Here is a 26,811-nt window from a genome sequence, read left to right as displayed (position 1 = left end):
AGGACATATGTCTCAATTCTTGAGGAAAGACTTGAGATATGTGACTTGGCTTCATTCACACTCGACCTGTATGCGTTCTGCAGTCTGAACGAGCAAACAACCTGAGAGTGTCCCGCATGCGCAGTAGAGGACGCAGTAGCGTCAGCAGTAGCGTCAGCGTTCTCAGTGTTCTGCCAACAGCCATAAAAAGAAGTGCTCTGTGTTTGCGGAAGTAAAAATGGATGCTAACGGTGGAGCATAGCTTACATATTTGAAATTGTTGTCCGGCCGGAGTCAACATTTTAACAACTTAATCCTCATTATAATCCATCATGGTTGTTGTTATTCTTCCTGCTTGTGCGTATCAGGATGCAGAATAGTGATATTTGTTGAGTATTAGTGACGTTCAGTTCGAATGAATGCGACCCAAACGTTATTTCGCTTTTGAATCGGATACGTATCGGATATTCAAGTGGCTTGGGTCGCATTCGAAACAAATCCGACCTGTGCTGTTCAGACTGTCATGGAAAGATCGGATACAGGTTGCATTACGTCAAAAAAAAAAAATCGGAATTGGGTCACTTCATCCTGCACTCATTAGGTCCGAGCCTCAGAGGCCGCTTGAAATGAGGTCTAACAGTACTACAGTGTAATGCATTTTATTACTTTTTATACATTTTTTGCTGTTTAGATGTAGATATTTAGTTTTATACGATTAATACAATTTAATGCAATTCACCTGATGCAGTCAGTTTCTTTAAAAGGCTTTCTTTTAATGTACTTAAAAGAAAGCTGTTCTGAAAAGCTTTATGATTTGCGTATAATAAGTGCAGAAAAAACATAGAAAAAAACTTCTCCCTGTCAAACATAAGGTATGAAGGCGCTTCATTAACTCTGAATGTAACTCTGGTTCTGCTCATGTGTGTATTGGTGTTCAGACAAAGTTCATGTCAGACTGCAGTGGGAGCATTAACAATGTGAAAAGAGTCAAACTGATCCTCAATGATGACCAGGAAGTCGAGGAGGCAGGTCTGAGCAGCAGCACAGCCAGCGGCACAGGTATGTTGACCCAACAAGGGTTGCATTTAAAGGAATGTCTGGTCACAAGTGAGACAATAATATTTTAATTATTGGAATAAACATACAAATTAAATGCTATTAATGAATAAATGCAATATTTTGTCACAATTCAGCTATTAATGTATGTTACTGAGATTTTATCTAGATACAGTCTACATAGAGCATGGGACGTCATCTATATTTATGATAGTACAAGAAGACCCATACCCATTATGCAGGTTGAATCACAACAGTTGAGGGAATTGAAAGCATATTTTGTAAATAAATAACGTGAGTGTGGCTTCCAGTGTTAAGAAATTATGTGAGGTCATTATAGCTGCTTGTTTCTCAGCTTTATATTAAACTGAATGATACGTTTCCAATATTTAACTTTTTCATAGTATGAAATTTTCTGAGACGCGGAAGTTGGGATTTTTATTGTCTGTTAGCTTCTTAAATAAAGGTTTGACATATTTTACTCTATGCATAATTAATATATATAAGTTTAACTCTCTGAGATGACTGAAATGATTGAACTTTTTTCATATTAGCCAGTTTTTTAAAGATGTTCGTGTAAGAGCTGTGTTTTGATTCATCTACAATTCATGAAGCTAAATAGTTTCATCCAACAGTTCTTATATATCTGCTAACTGCAGATGTATTCATGATGAGATTGAATATAGATACTGTATATTTACCTTTTCACATGACTCTTGTATGAGGGATCAAAACTGACATAAGAAATAAAAGCATAATTACATATTTAGTTTTTCCATGTCCTTACACACGAGTTTCCGTCAAGAAATGTATATATTTTCTTTTTCATTTCCCCCAAACACGGGTTTTTGTCAAGAAAGTAGATATTTTGTTTTGTCTTTTCCTTATACAAGCCCTCCTTCTTTTGTCATTGCCTCCTCTCCTTTTTCTGTTTGTCCTTTTTCGACTTGTCCTTTTTCTGCTTCTCCGTGTGCATCTTTATGTTAATGAGGAGAGCTGCCTTCTATGTCCATCTCCTCTACTATTGGCCAAAAGAGCTTTAGAACCAATGTCACTGCGTAAGGCGTTGACGGGTGTTTATGTCTCCCGCAGTTGCTCGGTGCCATCTTTACAGGCCACAGACCAAAACAAACTTTATCCCGGTGTTTTTATTGTGTGACCGACTTCAGTGAAGTTAGTTTCGAGTTTGATATTGGATATCCCAATATCCGCCAAGCAAGCGGCATTTAGCTCAAGGTTGATTCGATTTATGAACGCAAATGTCGGCCAGCCATTCTAAAGCTCCCTCCTCAAGCGCTCAGAGGTTCACTTAGGGACTGTCAACTGTCAACAGGAGTGTTTGGTATTTTCCAAACCAAACAACCAAATGTTAATAAATGCCTTGCCTTGTGACTTCATGAATTCATGCTTTTATATGAGACACACTACCCTCTATTAAAATGTCAAGTTATATTCAATATTTTAAATAATTTTAATATTAAATAATTAAATAACCTATTTTTTTAGTTTAAATTTAGTATTTCTCTTCAATAGCGTCTAGGTCATGTGACCTATTGAGTCAAAATCTGTGTGAAATTGTTCTACCAGTCTGTACAGATGAGGTACACTCATTTTTCCCCATTTTAGATGTTTTTATATTTTTTACGTTATTTTATATAAAAAAATATGATATGTGTTTAATAGGTCACGTCATGTGACCCACTAACAATTAATCAATCAAATTTCATTTGTATAGCACAATTCAGCAGCAAGGCATTTCAAAGTGCTTTACATCATCAAAAACATAAAGTCATGCTCCATAGTCATGTAACATTACATTAAGTCATTAAATTCGTAATTGATTACGTTTCAAATACAACTCAAAACAGGTGGGTCTTTAGTTAAGATTTAAAGGAAGTCAGTGTTTCAGCTATTTTACAGTTTTCTAGAAGTTTGTTCCAGATTTGTGGTGCATAGAAGCTGAATGCTGCTTCTCCTTGTTGGGTTATGGTTCTGGAGATGGAGAGCAGAACCAGACCAGAACCTGAGGGGTCTGGAAGGTTGATACAACAACAGCAGACCTTTACTGTATTGTGGTGCTAAGGTGTTCAGTGATTTATAAACTAACAACAGTATTTTAAAATCTATTCTCTGAGCTACAGGGAGCCAGGGTAGGGACGTTAGAACTGGGTTTATGTGCTCTAACTTCTTGCTTTTAGTGAGAACGCGAGCAGGGGTGTTCTGGATCAACTGCAGGTGGAGGATTGATTTATTAGGCAGACCTGTGAAGACGCTGTTGCAGTAATCAATGCGACTAAAGATAAACATGGATGAGTTTCTCTAGATCTCGCTGAAACATAAGTCCTCTAATGTTCTTCAGGTGATAGAAGGCCAACTTTGTGACTGTCTTAATGTGGCTCTGAAGGTTCAGGTCAGAGTCCATCACTACTCCCCGGTTTCAGTAACTGAAGTAATAACTGAAGCTGTGCATAGACTCTAGATCTATAACTCTAGGTTGTTCCTCTTTTGGTGCAAATATAATAACTTCAGTATTGTTTCTGTTCAGCTGCAGACAGTTTTGGCACATCTACACATTTATCTGTTCTAAGTATTTATGGGATGGGTTCAGAGTCGCCTGGTGACATGGTAATGTAGAGCTGTGTATCGACAGGGAATCAAAAGGGTCAAATCGAATAAAAATGAGTGTACCTCATCTGTACAGACTGGTAGAACAATTTCACATAGATTTTGACTCAATAGGTCACATGACCTAGAAGCTATTGAAGAGGAATACTAAATTTAAACTAAAAAAATGGGTAACAAAAATAAAAAATGAGTTAAAATGGAATAAAAATGCATGTGCCTCATATATACAGTTTAGTACAACAATTACACGCTGATTTCTAGTTAATGTGGCACATGATATGGAAGCTATTGAAGAAAACACTACACACTACTATTACACTACTATTATATTATTTAATATTAAAATGATTGAATATGACTTGACATTTTAATAGAGGGTAGTGTGTCTCATGTAAAAACATGAATTACCACTTTTTTGTATCAGTTGGCCACAAGGCAAGGCATTTATTAACATTTGTTTGACAGGAGTGTTTGATTTAGAAATTTGTTGATAGTCCCTACGTGAACCTCCGAGCGCTTGAGGAGGGAGCTTTAGAACGGCTGGCCAAAATTAGCGTTCATAAATTGGATCAACCTTGAGCTAAATGCCCCTTGCTCGGCGGATATTGGAATATCCAATATCCAACTCGAAACTAACTTCACTGCAGTTGGTAACACAATAAAAACACCGGGATAAAGTTTGTTTTGGTCTGTGGTCTGTAAAGATGGCACCGAGCAACTGCGGGAGACGAAAACACTGTCAACGTCTTACGCAGACACGTTGGTTCTAAAGCTTTTTTGGCCAATAGTAGAGGAGCTGGACATAGAAGGCAGCTCTCCTCATTAACATAAAGATGCACACGGAGAAGTAGAAAAAGGACAAGCAGAAAAGGGGAAATGAAAAAGAAAATATATACATTTCTTGATGGAAACTCATGTGTAAGGACATGGAAAAACTAAATATATAATTATGCTTTCATTTCTTATTATGTCAGTTTTGGTCCTTCATACTCTTGTTTTTGGTTTCCCTTCATTAATCCTCCAGATAGCATTGTGTCTGGAGACAATAAATGTCTTTACTTTGGCTCTAACTCCAACTGGCCCATTCATTTATACATATGTTAAAAAGGTTCTCTATTATATTGCAATGATATGACGTTGCTTCAGATTTGATTTGACTTTTACCATTTTTTATAATCACTGCAGACTGATCAAATAATGCATTCGGTCTCTGAGCTCCACAGAGGAAGAATAACCCTGCAAAATTCTGACCGTACTGCAGGAAAAATCCTGTTCTCCAAACTTATCAGACTGGTGTTTTTTCACATCTCCACTTACTGTGCTAGTGCAGTCTGTCCTGCTGTCAATCCAAAGTTAAGTTAAGTTATAATGCAACTTCTCAGGTATAAAATGAATTATAGTAAACAAGACAAAAGTGTTCAGGCAATCACTCCACAAAAATCTAGTAGAATGTCAGGGTCTTGGGAAAATCTGTTTGGGCCTGCTCCAGACTGCACCTCTGTGACAGACCAATACAATGCAACACAAATTTCTGAGAACTTTCTTGTTCTCCTTCTTCTATAAAGGCCAGATTAGTTCATGACTTATTGTTCTGATATTTACAGATTCTCCCAACAGAGCTGTGAATCTTTCCAGCTTCTCCTAAGTTTCCATGTTTTTCTTTCAATTCAATTAAATTTTATTTCTATAGCGCTAATTCACAACAAATGTCATCTTAAAACCCTGTAAAAAAAGAGAAAGATTTTACTGTACTGCACTGGTTGGTACTAGGTATTAAACAGTACAGTAAACTCTGTTAATTATTCAAAGTAGATCAAAAAGTTTATATCTAAGAAAACCCAGCAGATTGCATCCAATCATTGACTGGAAGTTTTTTTTTGCCAGTTTGACAACAAAGGTTGTCAACAAGACAACAAGGGTTGTCAAACTGGCATTAACATTCCAGGCCGCAATTATTTTGCGTTTATCATGTAAAATTGTAATAAAATACATAAAAATTGACAAACTGTGCACAAGTTTCAGCCACTGTAGTTCAGCTACATTCCTGGCATTGTTTCTTTGGTTTTAAAGCTCTTCATTTACAACAATTCAACTCATCTGACCTCTAGGTGGGATTGAATGCTGGGAGTTGCAGCAAACCCGAAAGCCCACTGCTGAGACAAAGGTTAAATGTCATGACCTTGAGCACTGGCACAAACTCAACTCTGACCTCTGTGATGTCACCTCCTGGCTGGGCAGGGTGCTCCCTGAGCTGGAGAGACTGCAGCACATTGCTCCATCCACCAGCATCCAAGACATTGAGGTCAACATCAAGAAATTCAAAGTAAGGTCATGTGAATTCTGACCACTGCGTCACAAAACCTTTAATAAAAAACATTAATCTAAAATTAAAATGTTACCTTTGTTCACATCTGTGAAGGAGATGCGGAGGACCTTTAACACCTACAAGTGTCTGATGATCTCTGCCAACTTGATCAGCCATTACTTCCTGCAGGCTGACGATGCTGAGCTCCAGGAGCTGCAAGAGGCTCTGTGCTCAGCCAATCACAGCTGGACTCAGGCCTGCAGCACTCTACAGAGCTGGGAGAGGAAGCTACATTCTGCTCTCATGCAATGTCAGGTCAGCCCCACACATTTCCATTAGTATCTAGAAGAATTTCACTTGAACATGACATATTTCTAAAATGTGGCCTCACACTGTTGATCTGTTCCTGCAGGAGTTTCATGAAGCATTGCACTCACTGCTATTGTTGCTCTCTCAAGCTGAGAACAAGTTGCATGCTGTAAACATTTTCAAGCTGTCAATTCCACCGTCTACCCTGATCCAGCAGCAACACACGCTGATGGTAAGAAGGCTCAAATTCGGTTAATCACAAAGTGGGGCTGCCCTGATCAGGCTTTTTGTGGCTAGTTTTCAATTACTGAGGTTGCAAAGCCCTGATTTTCCAATATCAATGTTTTATTAATTGTTTTCCACATGATCCATTCAACAATAACAGATGATATGTCAGACTGTTAAATCATTCATTCGTTGTGACAACAGAGATTAACCAACAGAAATGGTAGTAAAAGTATCAGTTCGGATCAATCTCCCTAACCTGACACATACAAAGGGCAAGGCATTCAACCCTGAGTTATCCACCCATCTGCATATCTGAGCATGAATATATGCATGCTAAGAAGGTGATTGTATTGTGAAAGTTCTTTAAGTTGTGTGAGCAAAAAAACGGCAACATTTAGTCATCCAATCTCTTTACCATTGAAGAATCCTTTCTGTCTTGACATTAGAGAACTGAGGTGATGTTACACTGTGTTACTGACAGAACAGTTGGTGTTACACCAATTTTTTCATGCTAAAGTTCTTCTTTCCACTATTGATGTTGCATGTTCAATATCACTGTAATGTCTACCACACAACGCTAGGGACTGCCCACTACTATTACATTACTATTGGATGAGCTTTGCCTGCGACTGTTCTTTCATTTTACAGTGACTCAGATCTGTTTAGCTCTGTTTCTCGCCTAAATAAAGCCACTACAGTAGTCATGGCTTCCATTAGCAGTCAAAGCAGGGTTTCCCTAAGAAAACTTGATAAGCCCGGTGGTCGGGGTGCCAGGGCCATCCACCAGCGGATAGTGTATGGTCATCATCTGCTGGATTTTTTGTATTAAAAATGTTGGCAATATTACTGGATAATTATGTTAATGGAAGACATTTTTAAAAATGCCTAAACACACAAATACAATGTTAAAAACAACAAACCAAAAAAAACTATTAAAATAAAAGTAAATTTTTGCACATCTGTTAAATCCAAATTAGGATCCCAAAATATCTATGCCAATAAATGATATAAATGGACTAAGCAGCTGCTTAAGGCTCCCCAGAACTTAAGGGGCCCCATAATGGTCAACATTTTAACAATTATGCTATTCTATGATCTAGAATTTTAACATTTGTTTATTGAAACTATCATCCATCTATCCATCCATTTTCTTCCGCTTTTCCGGGGTCGGATCACGGGGGTAGCAGCTTCAGAAGGGAGTCCCAGACTTCCCTCTCCCCAGACACTTGTTCCAGCTCCTCCGGGAGAATCCCAAGGCATTCCCAGGCCAGCCTAGAGACATAGTCTCTCCAGCGTGTCCTGGGTCTTCTCCGGGGTGGGACGTGCCCGGAGCACCTCACCAGGGAGTCGTCCAGGAGGCATCCTGACCAGATGCCCGAGCCACCTCAACTGGCTCCTCTCGATGTGAAGGAGCAGTGGTTCTACTCTGAGTCCCTCCCGGATGACTGAGCTTCTCACCTTATCTCTAAGGGTCTCTAAGACACCCTGCAGAGAAAACCCATTTTCTCTGCAGGGAAATGGTCTATGGTCATGACCCAAAGCTCATGACCATAGATGAGGGTAGGAACGTACAGTAGATCGACTGGTATATCGAGAGCTTCGCTTTTTGGCTCAGCTCTCTCTTCACCACGACGGACCGGTACAGCACCCGCTTGACGACTGACGCTGCGCCAATCCGCCTCTCGATCTCCCGCTCCCTTCTTCCCTCTTTCGAGAACAAGATCCCGAGATACTTGAACTCCTCCACTTTGAGCAGGACATCCCCTCCTCCCCCCCGACCCGGAGAAAGCACTCTACCCTTTTCCAGCTCAAGACCATGGCCTCTGACTTGGAGGCACCTATCCTCATCCCGGCTGCTTCACACTCGGCTGCGAACCGCTCCAGCGAGAGCTGCAGATCACGGCCTGATGAAGCCAACAGGACCACATCATCCGCAAAAAGCAGAGATGCGATCCTAAGGCCACCAAAACGGATCCCCTCAACACCTTGGCTGTGCCAAGAAATTCTGTCCATGAAAGTAATGAACAGAATCGGTGGCAAAGGGCAGCCCTGGAGGAGTCCAACTCTCACCAGAAACAAGCCCACTTACTGCCGGCAATGCAGACCAGACTCTGACACCGGTCATACAGGGACCTGACAGCCAGTATCAAAGGGCCCGGTACCCCATACTCCCGGAGAACCCCCCACAGGGCTCCTCGAGGGACACGGTCCAAGTCCACTGGTTGGGCAAACTCCCATGCACCCTCCAAGATCCCTCTGAGGGTGTAGAGCTGGTCCAGTGTTCCACGACAAGGACGAAAACCACACTGCTCTTCCTGAATCCGAGGTTTGACTATCCGACGGACCCTCCTCTCCAGGACCCTTGAATAGACCTTGCCAGGGAGGCTTAAGAGTGTGACCCCCCTGTAATTAATTGGAGCACACCCTCCGGTTCCCACTTTTTGAACAGGGGGACCACCACCCCAGTCTTCAAATCCAGGGGAACTTCCCCCGATGTCCATGCTATATTGCAGAGTCGCATCAGCCAGCACAAACCTGCAACATCCAGAGCCTTAAGGAACTCTGGGCGGATCTCACCCATTGCCCTGCCACCGAGGAGCTTTTTAAACCACTTTGGTGATCTCGTCCCCAGAGATTGGAGAGCCCAACCCAGAGTCCCCAGGCTCAGCTTCCTCAATGGAAGGCATGTTGGTGGGATTGAGGAGGTCTTCGAAGTATTCTGCCCATCGGCCCACAACATCTCGAGTCGAGGTCAGCAGCACACTATCCCCATTAACAACAGCAGTGTTGGTGCTGTACTGCTTCCCCCTCCTGAGATGCCGGATGGTGGACCAGAATCGCCTCAAAGCCGTGCGGAAGTCTTTCTCCATGGCCTCTTGAAACTCCTCCCACGCTCGAGGTTTTACTCAGGAACCCCCCGAGCAGCATGCCACTTCGCCCGCCGGTACCCATCAGCTGCTTCCGGAGTCCCACAGGCCAAAAAGGCCCGATAGGACTCCTTCTTCAGCCTGACAGCGTCCCTCACCAAAGATGTCCACCAACAGATTCGAGGGTTGCTTCTGTGACAGGCACCGACAACCTTGCGGCCACAGCTCCGATAAGCCACCTTGACAATGGAGGCATGGAACACAGTCCACTCAGACTCAATGTCCCTCATCTCTCCCGGAACGTGTTTGAAGTTCTGCCAGAGATGGGAGTTAAAGCTCCATCTCACGGGGGATTCCGCCAGACATTCCCAGCAGACCCTCACAACACGTTTGGGCCTGCCAGGTCTGACCGGCATCCTCCACCACCACCGGAGCCAACTCACCACCAGGTATTGGTCAGTGGACAGCTCCGCACCTCTCTTCACCCGAGTGTCCAAGACATATGGTCGCAGATCCGATGAAACGATGACAAAGTCGATCGTCGAACTGCGGCCTTATGCTTGAACATTGTGTTCGTTATGGACAACAACGGAACACTGCTCGAGTTCAGAACGGGGGGGTCGTTCCTCCTAACCACTCCCCTCCAGGTCTCACTGTCATTGCACACAGTGCTGCTGGGGGCATTGAAGTCCCCCAGCAGAACAAGGGAGTCCCCAGGAGGGGCACTCCTCCAGTACCCCCTCTAAGGACTCCAAGAAGGGTGGGTAATCTGAACTGTCGTTCGGCCCGTAAGCACAAACGACAGTCAGGACCCGTACCCCCAACCATAGGCGGAGGGAGGCTACCCTCTCATTCACCGGGGTAAACCCCAACGTACAGGCGCCAAGATGGGGACCAACAACTATGCCCACTCCTGCCCGACGCCTCTCACCGTATGCAACTCCAGAGTGGAAGTATGTCCAGCCCCTCTCAAGGAGACTGGTTCCAGAACCAGAGCCATGTGTCGAGGTGAGACCAACTATTTCTAGCCGGAACCTCTCAACCTCACACACTCCGGCTCCTTCCCCACCAGAGAGGTGACATTCCACCTCCCAAGAGCCAACTTCTGCAACCGAGGATTGGACCTTCCCTCGGCCGCCACCCATCTCACATTGCACCCGACCCCTTTGGTCCCTCTCATAGGTGGTGGGTCCATGGGAGGGGGGACCCACGTTTCCTCTTCGGGCTGAGCCTGACTCCAGAGTGGGGCCCCGGTGACCCGCGTCCGGGCAAAGGAACATGAAGTCCAAAGGTCATTTCCATCATCGGGGCCTTCGGGCTGCGCTTTGTCTGGTCCCTCACCTAGGACCTGTCTGCCTTGGGTGACCCTACCAGGGGCATAAAGCCCCAGACAGCATAGCTCCTAGGATCATTGGGGCACTCAAACTCCTCCACCATGATAAGGTGGCAGCCCGAGGAGAGTAGAGCATTGAAACTATCAATGCTGTTAAATTTGAGTTAATGGTTTCAGCATAGGTAAATGAAAAGATTTTAAATAGTCTAAAATGAAATTCAAGATTTTAGGTATCTAGTAAGTATATTTTTTAAAATTTCAAAGAGCAATCTTCATAGTTAGATTGTTTGGTTACCATAGCAATAATCAACTAAGCATGGATCCCTCTTGAAAGTCCACTTAGGTGGTACATTTTTATCTTTCTATTATTTTTAATTTTGCTATTCTGTGCCTTGAAACTTCAAGTGCTGAAGGAAGCTGAACTTATCTCAGGTCATAACTTGACCTGAGATTTTCAACGAACTCCCAGACAGGATTTCACAGTCTTGTGTCACTCTCTGTTGCAGACTCTGCAGGAGGAGCTTCATTCCAGACATCGTCAGGTTTCAGCTTTGCAGGAGATCTCTTCCCAGCTCCTGTTGGAAGCCACCTCTGAGGAGAGTGTAGAGGCCAAGGAGAAAATTCATGTCATTGGCAACAAGCTTCATGTGTTGCTGCAGAAGGTAGCTGCAGCCCTGTGTTCACTGCAGGAAATAGTGGTAGGTTCATGTTTATTTTCTGGGCATTTTATTTACTCATTTTTCATTTTCTGCATAAACACAAATAAAAGCTTTTAATAAATAAACTGGTCTGTTATGTAGAGCTAAAACAATCTCAATATTCACAAATGCAGAGAATGCATAAACTGCCGGCCAGTGGTGGGAAGTAACGAAGTACAAGTACTTCGTTACTGTACTTAAGTACAATTTTCATGTATCTGTACTTTACTTAAGTAGATTTAATAATGGGTACTTTCTACTTTTACTCCACTACATTTTACAGTAAGTATCTGTACTTTCTACTTCACTACATTTCTACAAAAGTGTCGCGTTACTCGTTACATCCAAGTCACACTGCTCTCTTTTTGTCCGTTAAAATATGAAGTTCAGGGACTTTAAGGTGGCGCCGTAAAATCCAAGCAATAACGTGACTTAGTGTCTGTTGTCACCCATCGCCTCCCCCTTTACTAGCACGCGGAGCTCCAGACATGCGCAGTGGTTTCCTCTGAGCGGGAGAAGATGTCTAACTAATCGATAATAGCTGCATAAATCATAAGATATGACGACATGTAAAACCAGCAGCGCTTCGCTTTCACAGACGGCGGGACTTTGTCCAACTTTTAGCGTCACTTGGAAGGAAAGCTTAAAGAAAGGTAAGATCTGTGGACGTGATGCTAGCAAAGCTAGCTGTACTGAGACACATGTTGCATCTGCGATGAAAAAAAGTTGTCACTCGCGCTGAATTATTGTGTGGATTCAGGAACGATCCGATTCTTCTGGACGGATCTTTACTAAGGTTGATGGGACTGAAGCCTCACTGAGAGCCATTCTTTGTTCTTGTATACACTGCAATATATATATATATATATATATATATATATATATATATATATATATATATATATATATATATATACACACACACACACATTTATTTAATTGCCGAATAAGTAAAAGTTGAACGTATGAACACAGAGCATGCTCATTGATTGATTTTGTCTCCTGTCATGGTGGCAAACATGCAGTGGGAGGGAGGATGAGAACAGTCATGGTGCTCCTTCTGCTTGTTGCGCCGTTGGACAGTGTTCATAGTGTTGTTGTAATGTTACAATTACAACTGTAATTGTAACATAGCAATTACAGTTAATTGCTATGTTTCATGGTTTAATGGTGCAGACAGTTGTGGTTTCTGACATGGGCAATATGGGCAACCGCCCAGGGCGTTATTTTTATAGGGATGGCAGGCGACCTCTGCGGATTGTAGCACAGCGATGAAAGCAAAACAGAATGAAATGAGTTGTAATTGATACTGGTTAAATATATTTCAGCTCTAAGTATTTATATCTAGGTGTTTTTATGGAAATGTGGATCTTTCAGATCAATCTGAGAACCAATTTTGATAGGTGCACTTCATTTTATTGTGTCATGTAGCGCAGGGCGCTGGTCTTGGTCTCGTGTTCAGTGGTCTTGACTACAACTCTGCTACGTGGCTCCTCGATTGCATGTCTTCCCCCCCACACCTTCGTTCCATCCCCTTTCAGTTGGATTTCTTTCTAAATAAATGTCACTAATGAAGTTCATGCTACGTTAGGACAGGAAATAAGATGTTTCCATCCCTGAAATTATGATGCATAGAATCACATATCTAAGTCTAAACTCTTACAGAGAATAAACACAATAAGAACATGTTTAATCTGTGACATTGTTTATTAAAATGGCACATTTATGATGTATTCAAATTAAATACTATCGGCACACTTAATGATGTTAGCGATTAGGTTATGTATTCAGCAAGTACTTCTACTTTTAATACTTAAGTATTTTTAAAAGCCAGTACTTTTTTACTTTTACTTAAGTAAAATGTTAATGTGGTACTTTGACTTTTACTTGAGTACATTTTTGCCTGTGTATTTGTACTTTTACTTAAGTACATTTTTTGAGTACTTTCTCCACCACTGCTGCCGGCCCATTAACATACTAAGTGGGCCGGCAGGTTCACATGTTCACAGGATGATTCAGGGTTTCCGCAGTGTACTATAGGCCTGGCGGCCCGCCATAATTTACTAGCCCCACCACCAGGTTAAGCCTTTCTTGTTTGTTTTTACGAAAATAATCATAAAAAAAAGCCGTTTTTTTTTTTTTTTTTGAATCCGGTGTTCTGTTTGTCTGTGCTACCTGTAAATCTGTCCTACCTTGTGGTAATGCGCATGCACACATCGATGCTACGTCACATACTGCTTAATCAGCAGATTTCTTATAAATACGTCCTATCTGTGGAAGTGTCGTTTCATGCGTTTTATTTCATCGAAGATTACGGTAAGCTTTATTTAATTTATTTTATACCTGGCTTTCATTAAGCTGATGTATTACTTCATGTTTTTACTTTACATGACAGGCAGCTTGTAAATGGCTTTAGTTTGCCATCTGCAAAGTCGTTATTACTGTAAACAAGTCATTGTTTGGCAGTTAATCAGGACAAAATACGCTGTTTTATGGGCTATTTTGTCCCTATATTTTAAAATATTTTAGTTTAATTACACTTTTTTATTATTAAACTTTGCTAAATAAATGTTAGTGATACTATATGGGATTGAAGCTGTGTAATAGCCGTGTAATATTAGTGTATATTAATCATATCTTATCATTTCAGGAACACAATGACCTGCGCAGTGCGGTCTACATATTGTGTCTGCGCTGCATTTGATAAAGTCTGTCATCGTATTAATGCGCAAAAAAGAGTTGGGTGATCTGTATTTGTCTGTGTTTAATTTTAATTCCATTAAAAATGCGTTTCCCCTGTCTGATACTGTTTTATTCTAACAAACACCTTTGTATTTAAAATATTTTTTAACAGGTAGAATATTCTAGTAAAAGGATTAGTGCATACATCTACTGTACAGCTTGTCATTTTAAACGGGTAGAATATTGACATTAAGGAAGTGATCTTGTGGTTTCGTCATATATATAAATTGTTCCAATGCTATGCTAAGCATAGCTTCTAAGCTTTCACTTCAGTCCCGTCACTCAAATAATGTTATCCAATATATTTAACATTAACACAACCCGCTATAGTTTTCTGTTTGTAAACATGATGCTAGCAGTTTTGGACGCGTAACACTGACCGATATACTAAGCTATCTATCCGTGCTACGGTAGGAAACTCTGACGAGGTAGCAATGATAGAACACCGGTCTTGTGCGAAATTCTGTTCCCCTGTATGAGTTGTTTTTACAGAGAAATTGGTCAGAAGCGCCGTGAAAATGGTCACATCTGCCTCTCTGGCTGCAATTCGCGGTCCCGACACAGGGGGAACAGATTTTCACAGGGGAACAGAATTTCATACAAGACCGGTAGTCTTTCTCTCTCTCTTTCTCTCTCTGTCTCTCTCTCTATATTTTTAAAGAATTTTTTCGGCACTAGTTGCCTTTATTTGACAGCAATCTGACAGGAAGGGGCAGGGGAAGGGGAACTGGAAGAGTGAGGAATGGGCCAAACTAACCAATCGGACTCTAGACACTGCGGTCTACAGTCTCTCTATGCGGGCGCTCTCTAAGCACTGTGCCACGCAAACACCCGTATTCTGGTAGCTCTTGCTGGAATTTTCAGTTTCTTTTTGGTAAATTATTTACATTTTTACACAAGTTGGGCTGTCTGACAAACTCACCTAGTTTGCCTTCTTTCATTTTCTTGGAAACATTAGTTTTGTCACGTGATTATGACTAGTCGGTGCAACCCCTAGAATATACAAATATTGACTTCTACCCGTATTGAGGTAGGAAGCAATAAAGGTAAAAGTGGCAATAAAGGTAACTGAGGTGTTAGTGAGAAGCTAACAGAGCCTCACCTGATTAAACCTGATGTGTTCAAAGTGATTAAGATTTATCTGTTTGTCTTTACTTCAGGAGGAGGCTGGTTTTCAGGCAGCTACACCTATTAGGTAATGTCTATTTTTCTCCACCCACTGACATGTAGTCATGTAAGCAGAATGTTGACATGATGAATGTCAACATTCTAAAATAATGACATTCATCATTTAACTTAAATGAAATACATGTTGTTTGAAAAAAGAGAAATTAATGCAACTGTAAATCTGAAAATTGCTAATGTTTTTGATTGAACAAGTGTATGAACATATATTTCTAGGTGTAATTTTGGATCACAAGTTGGGAAACGGTATATCTAACATGTATGTAATAATATTAGGAAAAACAAGGCATATGTTGAACAACTAAACTTTGCACACTCCTTATTGTGCAACGTTATCGTATTGAAGTCTGGGCTAACACAATGCAAAAAAGAGCATTAAGAAAGATATTCAATGTTTGAGATCGGGAACATACGAATCTTTTTTTTTTTTTCAAATCACAACTTCTGAAATGTATGCATTAAGTACAATTTAAAGCAGCACATAATATGTTCAAAGCCAGAAAGAATATGCTTCCAAAGAATATTCAAAATGTATTTAAAAGTACAGATTGAAGGTATGATCTGAGAGGAAAATATAATTTAATAAACCATGTGTAATAAATTACACAGAGTGTGACCTGCACATACTCTTAAAAGTATGTGTAGTTCAGCTTGGATGATGAAATTAAGCAAAGTAAAAATGTTGAACAATTCAAGAGCAAAATTAGTATAAATAATGTGTATAAAAATGAAAGTGATAGAATGCTATTTTATTTCTAAGCTGTGTGTATATGTGTATTAAGCTTTGATCAGTAGATGATAGAGTAAAATTTTAACAAACTAATTTAAGAACTTGTATTAAAACTCGGAGCATGAAGAAGCAATGGCTTATCCAGTCCTCTCCCCCATACTGAAAATGTTAGTTGCTGCTAATGCTTATTTTCCTGTATTTGATGTAATTTAATGTTTATATACATTTTATGTATATAAACTAAATGTTTATATACATATATATAAACATGTATATATACATGTACTGTATATAAGCATGTGTATAAACAGAAATTAGTATGCATACTAACTTCTGTTTCTGCTAATTACTGTTTCTGCATTAGACATGTGGATAGACATGTGGATACATGTGGATACATTAGACATGTATCCACATGTATCCACATGTCTATCCACATGGATACATGTCTAATGCAGAAACAAAAAGACCTTCAAAAGAGAATAGCAATGCAGTTGATGTTAGAGCAATCAATAAGCTACTTAAGGACCACTTGTCAGGTTCTGTCTGACCACTGATGGAAGCAGTGCAGGAGACAGTGCTAGGTAGGAGACATTCCCCAGAAGAGTTTCTCTGGTTCCATTAGTGCGTTGTAGGAACTGCTAGCTGACCACTGTGATTAGGTTCCAGCACTTCCTAAGCTGACTTGAATTTGACGTAAGCAGCTACGGGTTTGAGAAGTATTCATATTTCTTTATCTTTTTATATTTTGTTAAATTACATTAAAGACAAACATGTCTATCTCTGTCTGCTTGCAGGGGAGAGAGAAGAGATCTGTCCCTCCATCGACCTTTGCTCTGCTGGTTCATACGAGCTGCCTTCCCCCTCCACATGCTGTTCCTGGTGCTGCTGGTCCTAGTCTTTCTGGTACCGCTGTCTGACCAGGACCACAGCTGTAGTCTGTCCAACAACTTTGCTCGATCCTTCTACCCAATGCTGCACTACACCAATGGCCCTCCACCAACATAAGAGCTTCCAACCCAAGACACCTGTGTCAGAGATCTCAGCCATACTCTTTACTGCATCGTAGTTAGAACTACCGTTCTCCTACACAGAACAAGTGATGTGTTTTTTGTTCTAATTATTCCCTCGGAATTTAAATAGATTGTTTATTATTTTAATCTAAAGCCATATTGGTTTATTTTGAAATTTTGTAATTTTTAAACCAACATTTTTCCACATGAAGACCCTGCTGCAATAAGCTATATGACACAAATAAAGTCCCAAAATATATTCTAATATATTATAATATATATATATACAGTATATAATATAATATATAAACAAACGAGGTGCAACTTAGAAATATTCTAATATTTCTAAGTTGCACCCCGTTTGTTTTTCAATAACTGCCCTTCATCCTTTTCCACAAACAACACAAAGTGTCAGCAGAGGAAGAGGAGTAGCACCCTTTTATATCACTGCCAGTTTGTTTTGTTTCAGAAGGCACAAACGTTTTATACACTATTAAAATGAATGTTTTTTGCTTATAATATTGCTGTTTCAAAAGATGACAAAGTGGAGATGTTTTTTAAATGCACGGAATCCTCTAGAGACAACAAGTAGCATAACTGTAGATGCAATAATTCTGAATGTGGATTATGATGGTTAAAATGCATTTTAAAGCCATTGCATTATTTCCTTTTGAAAAATACAAAAAGACACACATTTGTTCTGATTGTCATTTTTGAAAATTTTCCTGTTAAGCAGATTGTTGACTCTAATTTGACAACCAAAGAGTTGAAGAGTTATGCTTTGGCCATAGTTGAACTTTTTGAGGATTTTAGTCAAGTTATGTTCCATTTTATTGTCTGATGCTTTCAGTAAACATAGACAGGAAGTGTTAGGTTGAAGCTGACACTTCAACCTGACTGAAGATGGCTTACCCCCTTTTTGTGAAGGCTACCAGGGGAATATGGGCTATTTGGATAACAAAGCAAGAGCTGACCTCATTTTCTACAACATTTACATTCTAGCCATCAGGTAGAAGTCATGGTCAGGATTAGGAAAAGGAGAGTCCAGATATTACCAGCTGTTATCTGGGCCCCCAACAGTTCTCTGTTGGGGGCCTGGGATCAGTCCATCAACCTGGAGGTGTCAGAGTAGAGGTACACATCCATCTAGCCTTAGGAGAAGGTTTGGCTGTTTCCTGGACGTATTTTAGAACTGAGTTTTCCTGCTTTGAAGCCCAGCCAACAAAAATGGAAGGGGGTGTTGAGCATCCCTGTGTAGCAGGATGGTGTTCATTTGTTCTGGTTGCAAAAACATCTGGAACTGACCTGACAAAACAAGTGTAATTTAAATGTTGCTGTGAAGATAAACCAACAAAGTTCCCCAAAAACATAAATCTGTTTAGATTAAAGCATCTCACAGACATTCTGTAAATATAAATAGAAGGTTTGAATGTAGCCACTCTAAAGGCAGACAGAATTGAAACAGACAACAAGAATTGTATAAAGTTGTTTTATTTTAGGATCTTTTATTTATGAGATGCAGAGATTGTCATTTTTACCCGATAATAAACTGCTATTTTGCTGTTCTATGCTTTCAGTGATTCTGGGTTTAAGAAAAAGTTTTCCTGACAGACAAGTTTGACAGACATTAACATTAGCAAGACCTGATATTTTCAGTAATTGTAGACAATGTGATCTCAGCATCTGATCTGGTCATATGTGTCCGTGCGTGTACAAGCTAAAGACAGGATAGAAATAAACCATGCTGAATTTACACATTTCATGGATAAACATATAAAAAGCACCTTAATGTTACATATTCAAGATATTTGGAAACAGCAGCTGTTCAGTATACACACAATCCCAAAAGTTTTATATCTGCGAGCTATGAGTTTATGAACAACTCTCATAATATCCTTATTTTCTACAGAAGGCACAACACAAGAACTTTAATTTTAAAATAAAAGTGAAAAAGATTTCATACCAGTATGAAATTTCTGGCATTTTTTACAACACATAAAGTTAATTAAAGCAAACCCATGTTTACTCACAGCAAGAGAGCTTGCTGTGAGTAGAAGATCATTTGCATATCATCAAAGGACAATGAATTAGGGGTGAGCACTTATCATATTGTTTATCATAATAATTTTTTTATAAGACTTTTATGTATCATTGTGATGATATAATTAATGTTTAAAAGCTCCTAAATTTGTCTGTATTGTCAGATTTACTATTTTTCACAGTTTGTTCATTAAAGGTGTATTAATAAAATGCTATTACTGTGTGCAGTTTCGTGATACAAATCACACTTCTCTATGTAACGGTAACCTAAAGAAACGCATTACAGATAAGTTGTTTTTTGCAAGAGCAGTATTTGTTTGTGAGTATGACATACAATTAGCTAATTGTACTTTTAACTCTTCTTCCACAAAGTAACAAATTGTTCTTATCATCACTTTTGGCAACCACAATAGTTGCCACAAAATATAAAACTTTAAGTCCAAATTGTCCACCCTACATTGAGGCTGTGAGGCTCAATGTAGGGCCTCACCCCGTTAGTCAGACACTTCTGAATAACAAGGTCTCGCTAAAGTGCCGGGTTTTTTTTTAAAGGTTTTAGTGACTCTAGTGGCCTTTATTTGATTGTTAATTGACAGGAAAGTGGGTAACGAGAGAAGGGTGAAGACATGCGGCAAAGGTCGCCAGGCCAGGAATCTAACCTGCGACAGCCGCGTCAAGAACTACGGCCTCCTTATGTGGGTTGTGCTTAACCCTTGCTCTGTTGCACATCCCTGTGCTTGTTCTTTTTGAACTTTTTCACATTGTTACCTTTTGACGCCAAACTCCCTCGCCACCCTGCAAGAAGAAGCATGATATGACATGCCAATTCTGAGCTGCTGCTGCTGTAGAGATTTTTTTTCTTTTGCAGAAGATGGTCCGAGCTGATGGGAAAATAGATGCAGCTAAATCCAGGACAATCCTGGTAGAAAATATTTGAAAGTGGGGTTGAGGTTCACCTTCCAATGACCCTAGACATACAGCCAGAGGTACAATGGGATAGTTTAGTTCAAAGCATATTCATAGTTTAACATACCCCAAAGTCCAGACCTAAGTCTGTGATAACTATATGGACATCCTGGTCACCAAAGCACTCTATCCAATCTGACTGAGCTTGAGCTGTGTTGAAACAGAGTCTCTCAATGCTGCCAGAGACATATCCCGAAAAAACTTACCTTAAAAATCTTTTAAATATGTTTACTGATCAGACTGGCAGAAAGCAATTTACTGGGTTAAATACATTGTGAAATTAAGCACATTTCACGATGTGGGGCACACTGTCCCCCAAAACACTGATATGGCTGGAAACGTAGTTGGTGAGGGCTCCACCGACTCCTTCAACATATTGGGAGACAGGAATTTTTTTGGAGGCCTTGTCTCATCAAGGCCTCCATGGGAGCCATGGGATGGCTCATCAGAAATGTTATCACCTTAATGTAGATAGATCGTCAATTTTAGTTAGGTACTTCTCCCCTGAGCGCCCAAAAAGCATGTGTCATGACACAAAATGAACTGTAAAATATATGTAAAATATGTAAAATGAACAAGTAGCTAGTTCAAACTATATTTCATCAAAACACCTGGCTCTGATTCCCCAGATTTCTCACCACCACCTGATCAGAGGTCTGACGCTGGGGTTCAGATTTTAGTTTTTCACTCCAGAATGCGTCTGGCCCTCCAGCAGTACAGGACACTACCTGTCCTGTACCTGGCTTACTAACAAAAAGCAGAAACACTAAATGCAGCAAAATCAAACCTCATGAACAATTCATGAACTACCTGAAATCAAGTCACTTAGCCGGCTCTACTAATTATAAGATCAGTATCACCACTTTATCACAGAGCGAATACTGATAAGTTTCTGATAGAAACATGATTGGATGTGTGACGATCCCCTCCTGTCCATTAGGTGTCTCTCTTTTTCTTCTTTTCAGGAAGCAGGCGGATGGACTGCTAATTGAACACACCGGGCTGATGATAAAAACTGATGTCCAGCCAGTTACCAACCTGCTTAGTTGGCCTCTGGATCAGACCGGAATGGGCAGCAGCATTGGTTCACACTCCAGTTAGACTGGCTGTGCACTCCTCCCAGAGCCATATAATTTTGTAAATCAATTATTGTTTGTATAGATTTGCTTGTCTGTCTCCCATTTTTGTCATGCCTTTGAGCTAGGCATGACAGATGACAATAATGAATCACTTGTACTAATTGAATCAGCACCTCCTAATTATAATTTTATATGCGAAAATAGAAAAGATAGAGGAAGAAGGGTTGCTACAATTTTTCACGAGTCACTAGAGTGTAAAAAGTTTTTTCTGAGAAAGTTGGACTCTTGAATATCTGGGAATTGAGGTGTTTCCACTAGCTCAAGTAATAACAGAAAATAAGATTAGCTATCATAACTACACAGATGATATACAACTCTACATTACAATGTCACTCTGAACCCATTCAAGCAATGAACAGATACTTAGAACAGACAAATGTGCGGATGTGTCATAACTTTCTCCAGCTGAACAGAAACAAAACTGAAGTTATTTTAGACCCTAAAGAGGGTGTTGTTTATCTGACACCCTATGAATGCATCACTAGTCTCTCCTCCCTCCCAGCCTGAAAATGTCCTACCTGACATGCTGCTCGGAGAAAAAAATATGGCCACAAAGAGACTTTCAGGTGAGTGGGTGAATGAAAATTTAGTTGTGCTTTTGAAAGCTGGCTTTGAGCGCCAGCAAGGCAAGACAGCGGTATGGCATTTATAGTTAACGCGTACAGTACAGACCAAAAGTTTGGACACACTTTCTCATTGAATTCAATCTGTATTCAAGATGGCGGCGCGCGTAGACGCAGCGGCTCTGTGCTCACCGACTCAAAGTTTGCCTTTTCCACTTTGCTCAGTTAAAAACACCTACAACCGACAAAATTTACTGGCCATTGGTCAAGCAATCGGGGGAAGTCTGTCACAGGAGCTTTTCCGTGTCCACAACAACATTCCGGTCGATATTGCACGGACACCGGGCTCTCCCTGGATTACAATCCCAGTATCTACGACAGGGCGACGGCGCAGAGATCGTAAACAAAAGAGGGGGTGTCGCAGCGGCGTGTTAGCGAGGCTCAGGAAACAGCCACACAAACCACCGCTACCAAGCATTTTTCTCTCCAACGTGAGGTCTCTCGCTAACAAACTGAACGAATGGAAGCTGTGGATTGCAACTGACATCCTCATCCGGAAATGCTGCATTCTGTTGATCACGGAGACGTGGTTAAATCCAACCATATTGGACCCGGAGATCAAGCTAGCAGGCTACACAGCACACCGACAGGACCGATCAGCGAGCTCCGGTAAGAAAAGAGGAGGCGGACTATGCGTTTATGTAAATAACAGCTGGTATACGAACTCCACAGTAGTTGTTAGCTACTGTTCTCCAGACGTGGAGTTCATCACAATTAAATGCAGACCCCGATACCTCCCACGTGAGTTTAACGCCATTCTACTCACTGCGGTTTACATAGCACCGGATGCTAACGCTAGCTCGACCGTGGGACTCCTGCATGATACTATCAGCAACAACCAGAACAAGTACCCCGAGGCTGTTCACATCGTCTCTGGGGACTTTAATCATGCTGATCTGAAATCAGTCCTCCTCAAATTCCATCAACACTAAAGTGCACAACCAGGGGTGATAAAACTCTGGACAAGCTGTACACAAACATCAGACAAGCATACAGGGCTAAACCCTTAGCACACCTTGGCCAGTCTGATCACGTATCCCTGCTACTGATCCCTGCTTACACTCCCCTGCGGAAACGTGTCCCCAGTACAACCCGGACTGTCACCATCTGGCCTGAGGATGCCTCTTACCAACTACAGGACTGCTTCCAGAGAACTGTCCACAGCAGCTCTGCTCTCACAGTAGAGGAGAGTGAGGTGAGGCAGGTGATGAGGAAGGTGAACCCAAGGAAGGCTGCGGGACCTGACGGTGTGTCGGGACGGGTGCTTAAAGACTGTGCAGACCAACTGGCTGGAATCTTCACAAAGATTTTTAACCTGTCCCTGTCTCAAGCCACTGTCCCTCCCTGCCTAAAGTCCTCTACCATTGTCCCCCTGCCGAAAAGAACCAACATCAACACCATGAACGACTACCGCCCAGTGGCACTCACACCGATCATCATGAAGTGCTTCGAGAGACTGGTGCGGAGTCACATCCTCGCTGGCCTGCCTGCTGAGCTGGACCCTCTCCAATTTGCCTACAAAGCAAAGAGGTCCACAGAGGACGCTGTATCCACTGCACTTCATGCTGCCCTGACCCACTTAGAGAAGCAGGGGAGCTACGTCAGAATGCTCTTTGTGGACTTCAGCTCAGCATTTAATACCATACTTCCCCAACGTCTGGTGTCCAAGCTAGCAAACCTTGGGCTCCGATCAGCCACCTGCAGTTGGATCCTGGACTTCCTAACAGGTCGCTCTCAGAGGGTCAGACTGGGCCCCCACACCTCCACTGCTCTGAGTCTGAACACCGGATCGCCACAGGGTTGCGTGCTCAGCCCACTTCTCTACACCCTCTACACTCATGACTGTGTCTCCAACCACCTCAGCAACAAGATCATAAAGTTTGCAGATGACACGACTGTTGTTGGTCTCATCTCAGGCGGGAAGGGGGAGCTGGAGTACAGGTATGAGGTGAAGTGGCTGTCAGAGTGGTGCAAAGTCAATAACCTGCTCCTCAACACCTCCAAAACAAAGGAGCTGGTGATCGACTTCCGGAAGAACAAAACGGACATCCAGCCTCTCACCATCAGTGGGACCTGTGTGGAGAGGGTCCCAGTGTTCAGGTTTCTGGGCATGGAGTTGGAGGACAAGCTAACCTGGAGCACCAACACCAAGGAGCTGTTGAAGAAGGCACAGCAGAGACTGTACTTTCTGAGAATACTCAAGAAGAACCGTCTCCCCTCAGACCTGCTGCAGGCCTTCTATCACTGCTCCATAGAGAGTGTGCTCATGTACGGTCTGTGTGTCTGGTACGGCAGCAGCACATCTGCGGACAAGAAGGCGCTCCAGAGGGTTGTTAGGGCAGCAGAGAGAACCATAGGCTGCCCCCTCCCCACTATGGAACAGATTTACACTTCCAGGCTCCACAAGAAAGTTTTGGACATTTTAAATGACTCTTCACACCCTGGCCATGGTCTCTTCCAGCTGCTGCCATCAGGCAAGAGATACAGAGCAATAAAAACCGGGACAAATCGCCTAAAAAACAGTTTTTACCCGATGGCAATCATGGCACTAAATTCAAAGGCATAAGAACTTCTGCTCTTGACACCACTTTGTTATAAATGTAAATTCTGTTGCGACACCTCCAGGTGCTGCAACCATCTTCTGATGTCCAAGTTTATTTCTCATTTTGTACTATTCATTTCTTTATCTTGGTATATTACGTATATACACATAACCTGCATCTTAACTTGAGTCGAGCAAATCTCAATCTTGTTGTAATCTGTTGATGACAATGACAAATAAATCTTATCTATCTAACTATCAAATTATGGGCAAGAATATTTTGTTCATACGTTGGTTTGTAAATAAAAACGTAGGTCTGATGTTGACGTTAGAAAAACTGTTTCTGTTTATATTTTCATAATTGTCCTCGCAATAGCGGGAAAAAACCTGCCTCACCCCTAAACACAGAAATGTTTCAGCTGCAGAGAAAACTTCTGACTTTAACTTGGCTACAGGCCCGGTTGGCTGCTAAATGCCCGGTTGGCTACAGGTAGTCTGAGTTGGTCCCATCGACAGATATAAAGAATGTCTATCTTTATATCAGACATCCTGATATAAGACACTGACTGTCACCGCCAGTCGTGACGCAGTTCAATGCCCCGGTACCACCCGATACCACCTGCTGACTGTTCGCTCTGCTTCTCCTTAACGTTACTACCAGGCTGGTTAAAGCCACTGCTGGCGGGACTTGGGCTGGCGGTGAGCGGCTGTAAATAGAAGTTATTGCAGAACCTCAAGTGTTAAAGGAATTGCCCATGGACCTTACCAAGCTCCGCCCACAACCGACCTAGAAAATCCCACGTGGCCACAAGTCTCACAAACAAAGCCTCGTGGCGCGTTGTTTCTATGTAAACATGGCGTCTTCCACTTCGACTGATTCTCTGCAGTGTATTTCTGACTCGATTAGTGCATCATTTCTACCGGATTTTCACAATATATCAGCTACTACAATGGACAGAGGAACTAAGAAGTTCATGTCATCTTTTTTGGATGAAATCAAGGTGTTAGAGCCACGCGATGCCTCCAATATTGTGCACGTCACAGCAAACTGCTTTCGCTCGATGAGGAAAATGGCAGATCCACACACCCTCTACATCAATATAGCTGTGGACAAGATCACTGATGCCTATTGTTCTTGCAAGGCTGGGCATTCATTGTTTTGTAGGTTACTTTTGAAATCAGTGGGTGATTCCTGTGATTCGTTGGCAAATGTTTGAGTGTGCCTAGGCCTGATACACTGTACGTGGTGCTAGAGTGGCTAACATGAGTAACAGGGGCTACCAGGGGATTCCAGGTAGATTCCAGAGATGCACAATGCAGATCTTGTTCATGCAGGGCCGGCCCAAGGTAATATAGACAAAACCCTCTGTCCCCTAACCCCCAAAACCCGTCCTACTAAGAACCCCAGCATCACTAGCATGTTTAAATATAGATAAGGTGAAGTCTGTGAGAGGGAGACCAGGTTTATTGCCGAGTTTAAAATCAATCACTGATTATTGGTTATTTGCTGTGATGTATTTGTGAACAAACCCAACTCAAACACAAAGATTACACCATATTGTAGCCATGGTAACACAACAATCGTTTGACTGTCATCAAATCATCTTGATAGTTTTATCAAGGTGATTCTTTAAACTTTTACAAAGTAAACTACCTAATTAAATCTCAAATGTATTTTTTCCCCTCAGCTTAATGCATTAAATAAAATATATAACATTGTCATTCTCTATGAATGAATGCTACAGGTTTAGATCTATGGTCTGTGTTACAATTCAACCATTTCTAGGGTCCCCTGAATGCCTGGAGGGCCCCTACCAGCAGCTACCGAGTTTTCTTTGCCTTGATATCCCAGTCTTATAATTTTAGATCTCAGAGGTGCTAACATAAAAAAATTATATAGAGTTAACCCCTTTGAGCTTTTTTTGATCTATAAATCAGTCTGCAGCCAAGTTGTTGTAGAGGTTAAATAGATATTATTAGGGCTTAATTAGTAAAATGGCAGCAAATTTTCTTATTTCATAACTTCATAACCAGCGACCTTCTCTCCGATGGTCGGAGAGAAGTCTGAGACCTACAGTCTCAGACGAACTCAGCCCTGAAGGACTGTCAGCAGCAGAAACGGCAACAATATACCTGTTGGGGAAAATATACTACATTTGCTTTGCATTGTCCCCACATGATGGCAATGACGTGGGGACGTAGGATCCAATTAAATTCTTGATTAATATGGGTTGTTGCTATGTTGCTGTACAGTGTTTTAAGATCTTGTTCAATATGCCCTTTTTAACTTTGAGCCCCTGCCCCTCCAAAGGTCTCTGCACAGCCCTGATGTTTGCAATAGTTATATTAAAAGCACTAAAGGACTCCTTTTTAGTTTCAGCTGTTTATATTTCCTTGTCCATTCTTGCTTGGTGATTTATTTATTTTTTTG

General features: G+C 41.5%; 1 protein-coding gene across 1 annotated transcript in view; it reads left to right on the top strand.

The window, feature by feature from the left end:
* Positions 1-19,337, top strand: part of LOC116709554 (nesprin-2) — a 49,684-nt gene extending 30,347 nt beyond the window's left edge. Inside the window, exons 9-15 of the mRNA XM_032548171.1 lie at positions 918-1,038; positions 5,769-5,983; positions 6,080-6,280; positions 6,378-6,506; positions 11,209-11,400; positions 15,303-15,337; positions 16,855-19,337. Coding sequence (XP_032404062.1) covers positions 918-1,038; positions 5,769-5,983; positions 6,080-6,280; positions 6,378-6,506; positions 11,209-11,400; positions 15,303-15,337; positions 16,855-17,065 — 1,104 coding nt within the window. The 3' untranslated portion in view covers positions 17,066-19,337. The remainder of the gene's footprint in view (positions 1-917; positions 1,039-5,768; positions 5,984-6,079; positions 6,281-6,377; positions 6,507-11,208; positions 11,401-15,302; positions 15,338-16,854) is intronic.
* Positions 19,338-26,811: the final 7,474 nt, after the last annotated feature.

Source organism: Xiphophorus hellerii, chromosome 19 (genome assembly GCF_003331165.1).
Source record: "Xiphophorus hellerii strain 12219 chromosome 19, Xiphophorus_hellerii-4.1, whole genome shotgun sequence".
NCBI lineage: Eukaryota > Metazoa > Chordata > Actinopteri > Cyprinodontiformes > Poeciliidae > Xiphophorus > Xiphophorus hellerii.
The sequence above is the reverse complement of the archived record's forward strand: the minus strand, read 5'-3'. Positions and strand labels throughout refer to the sequence as shown.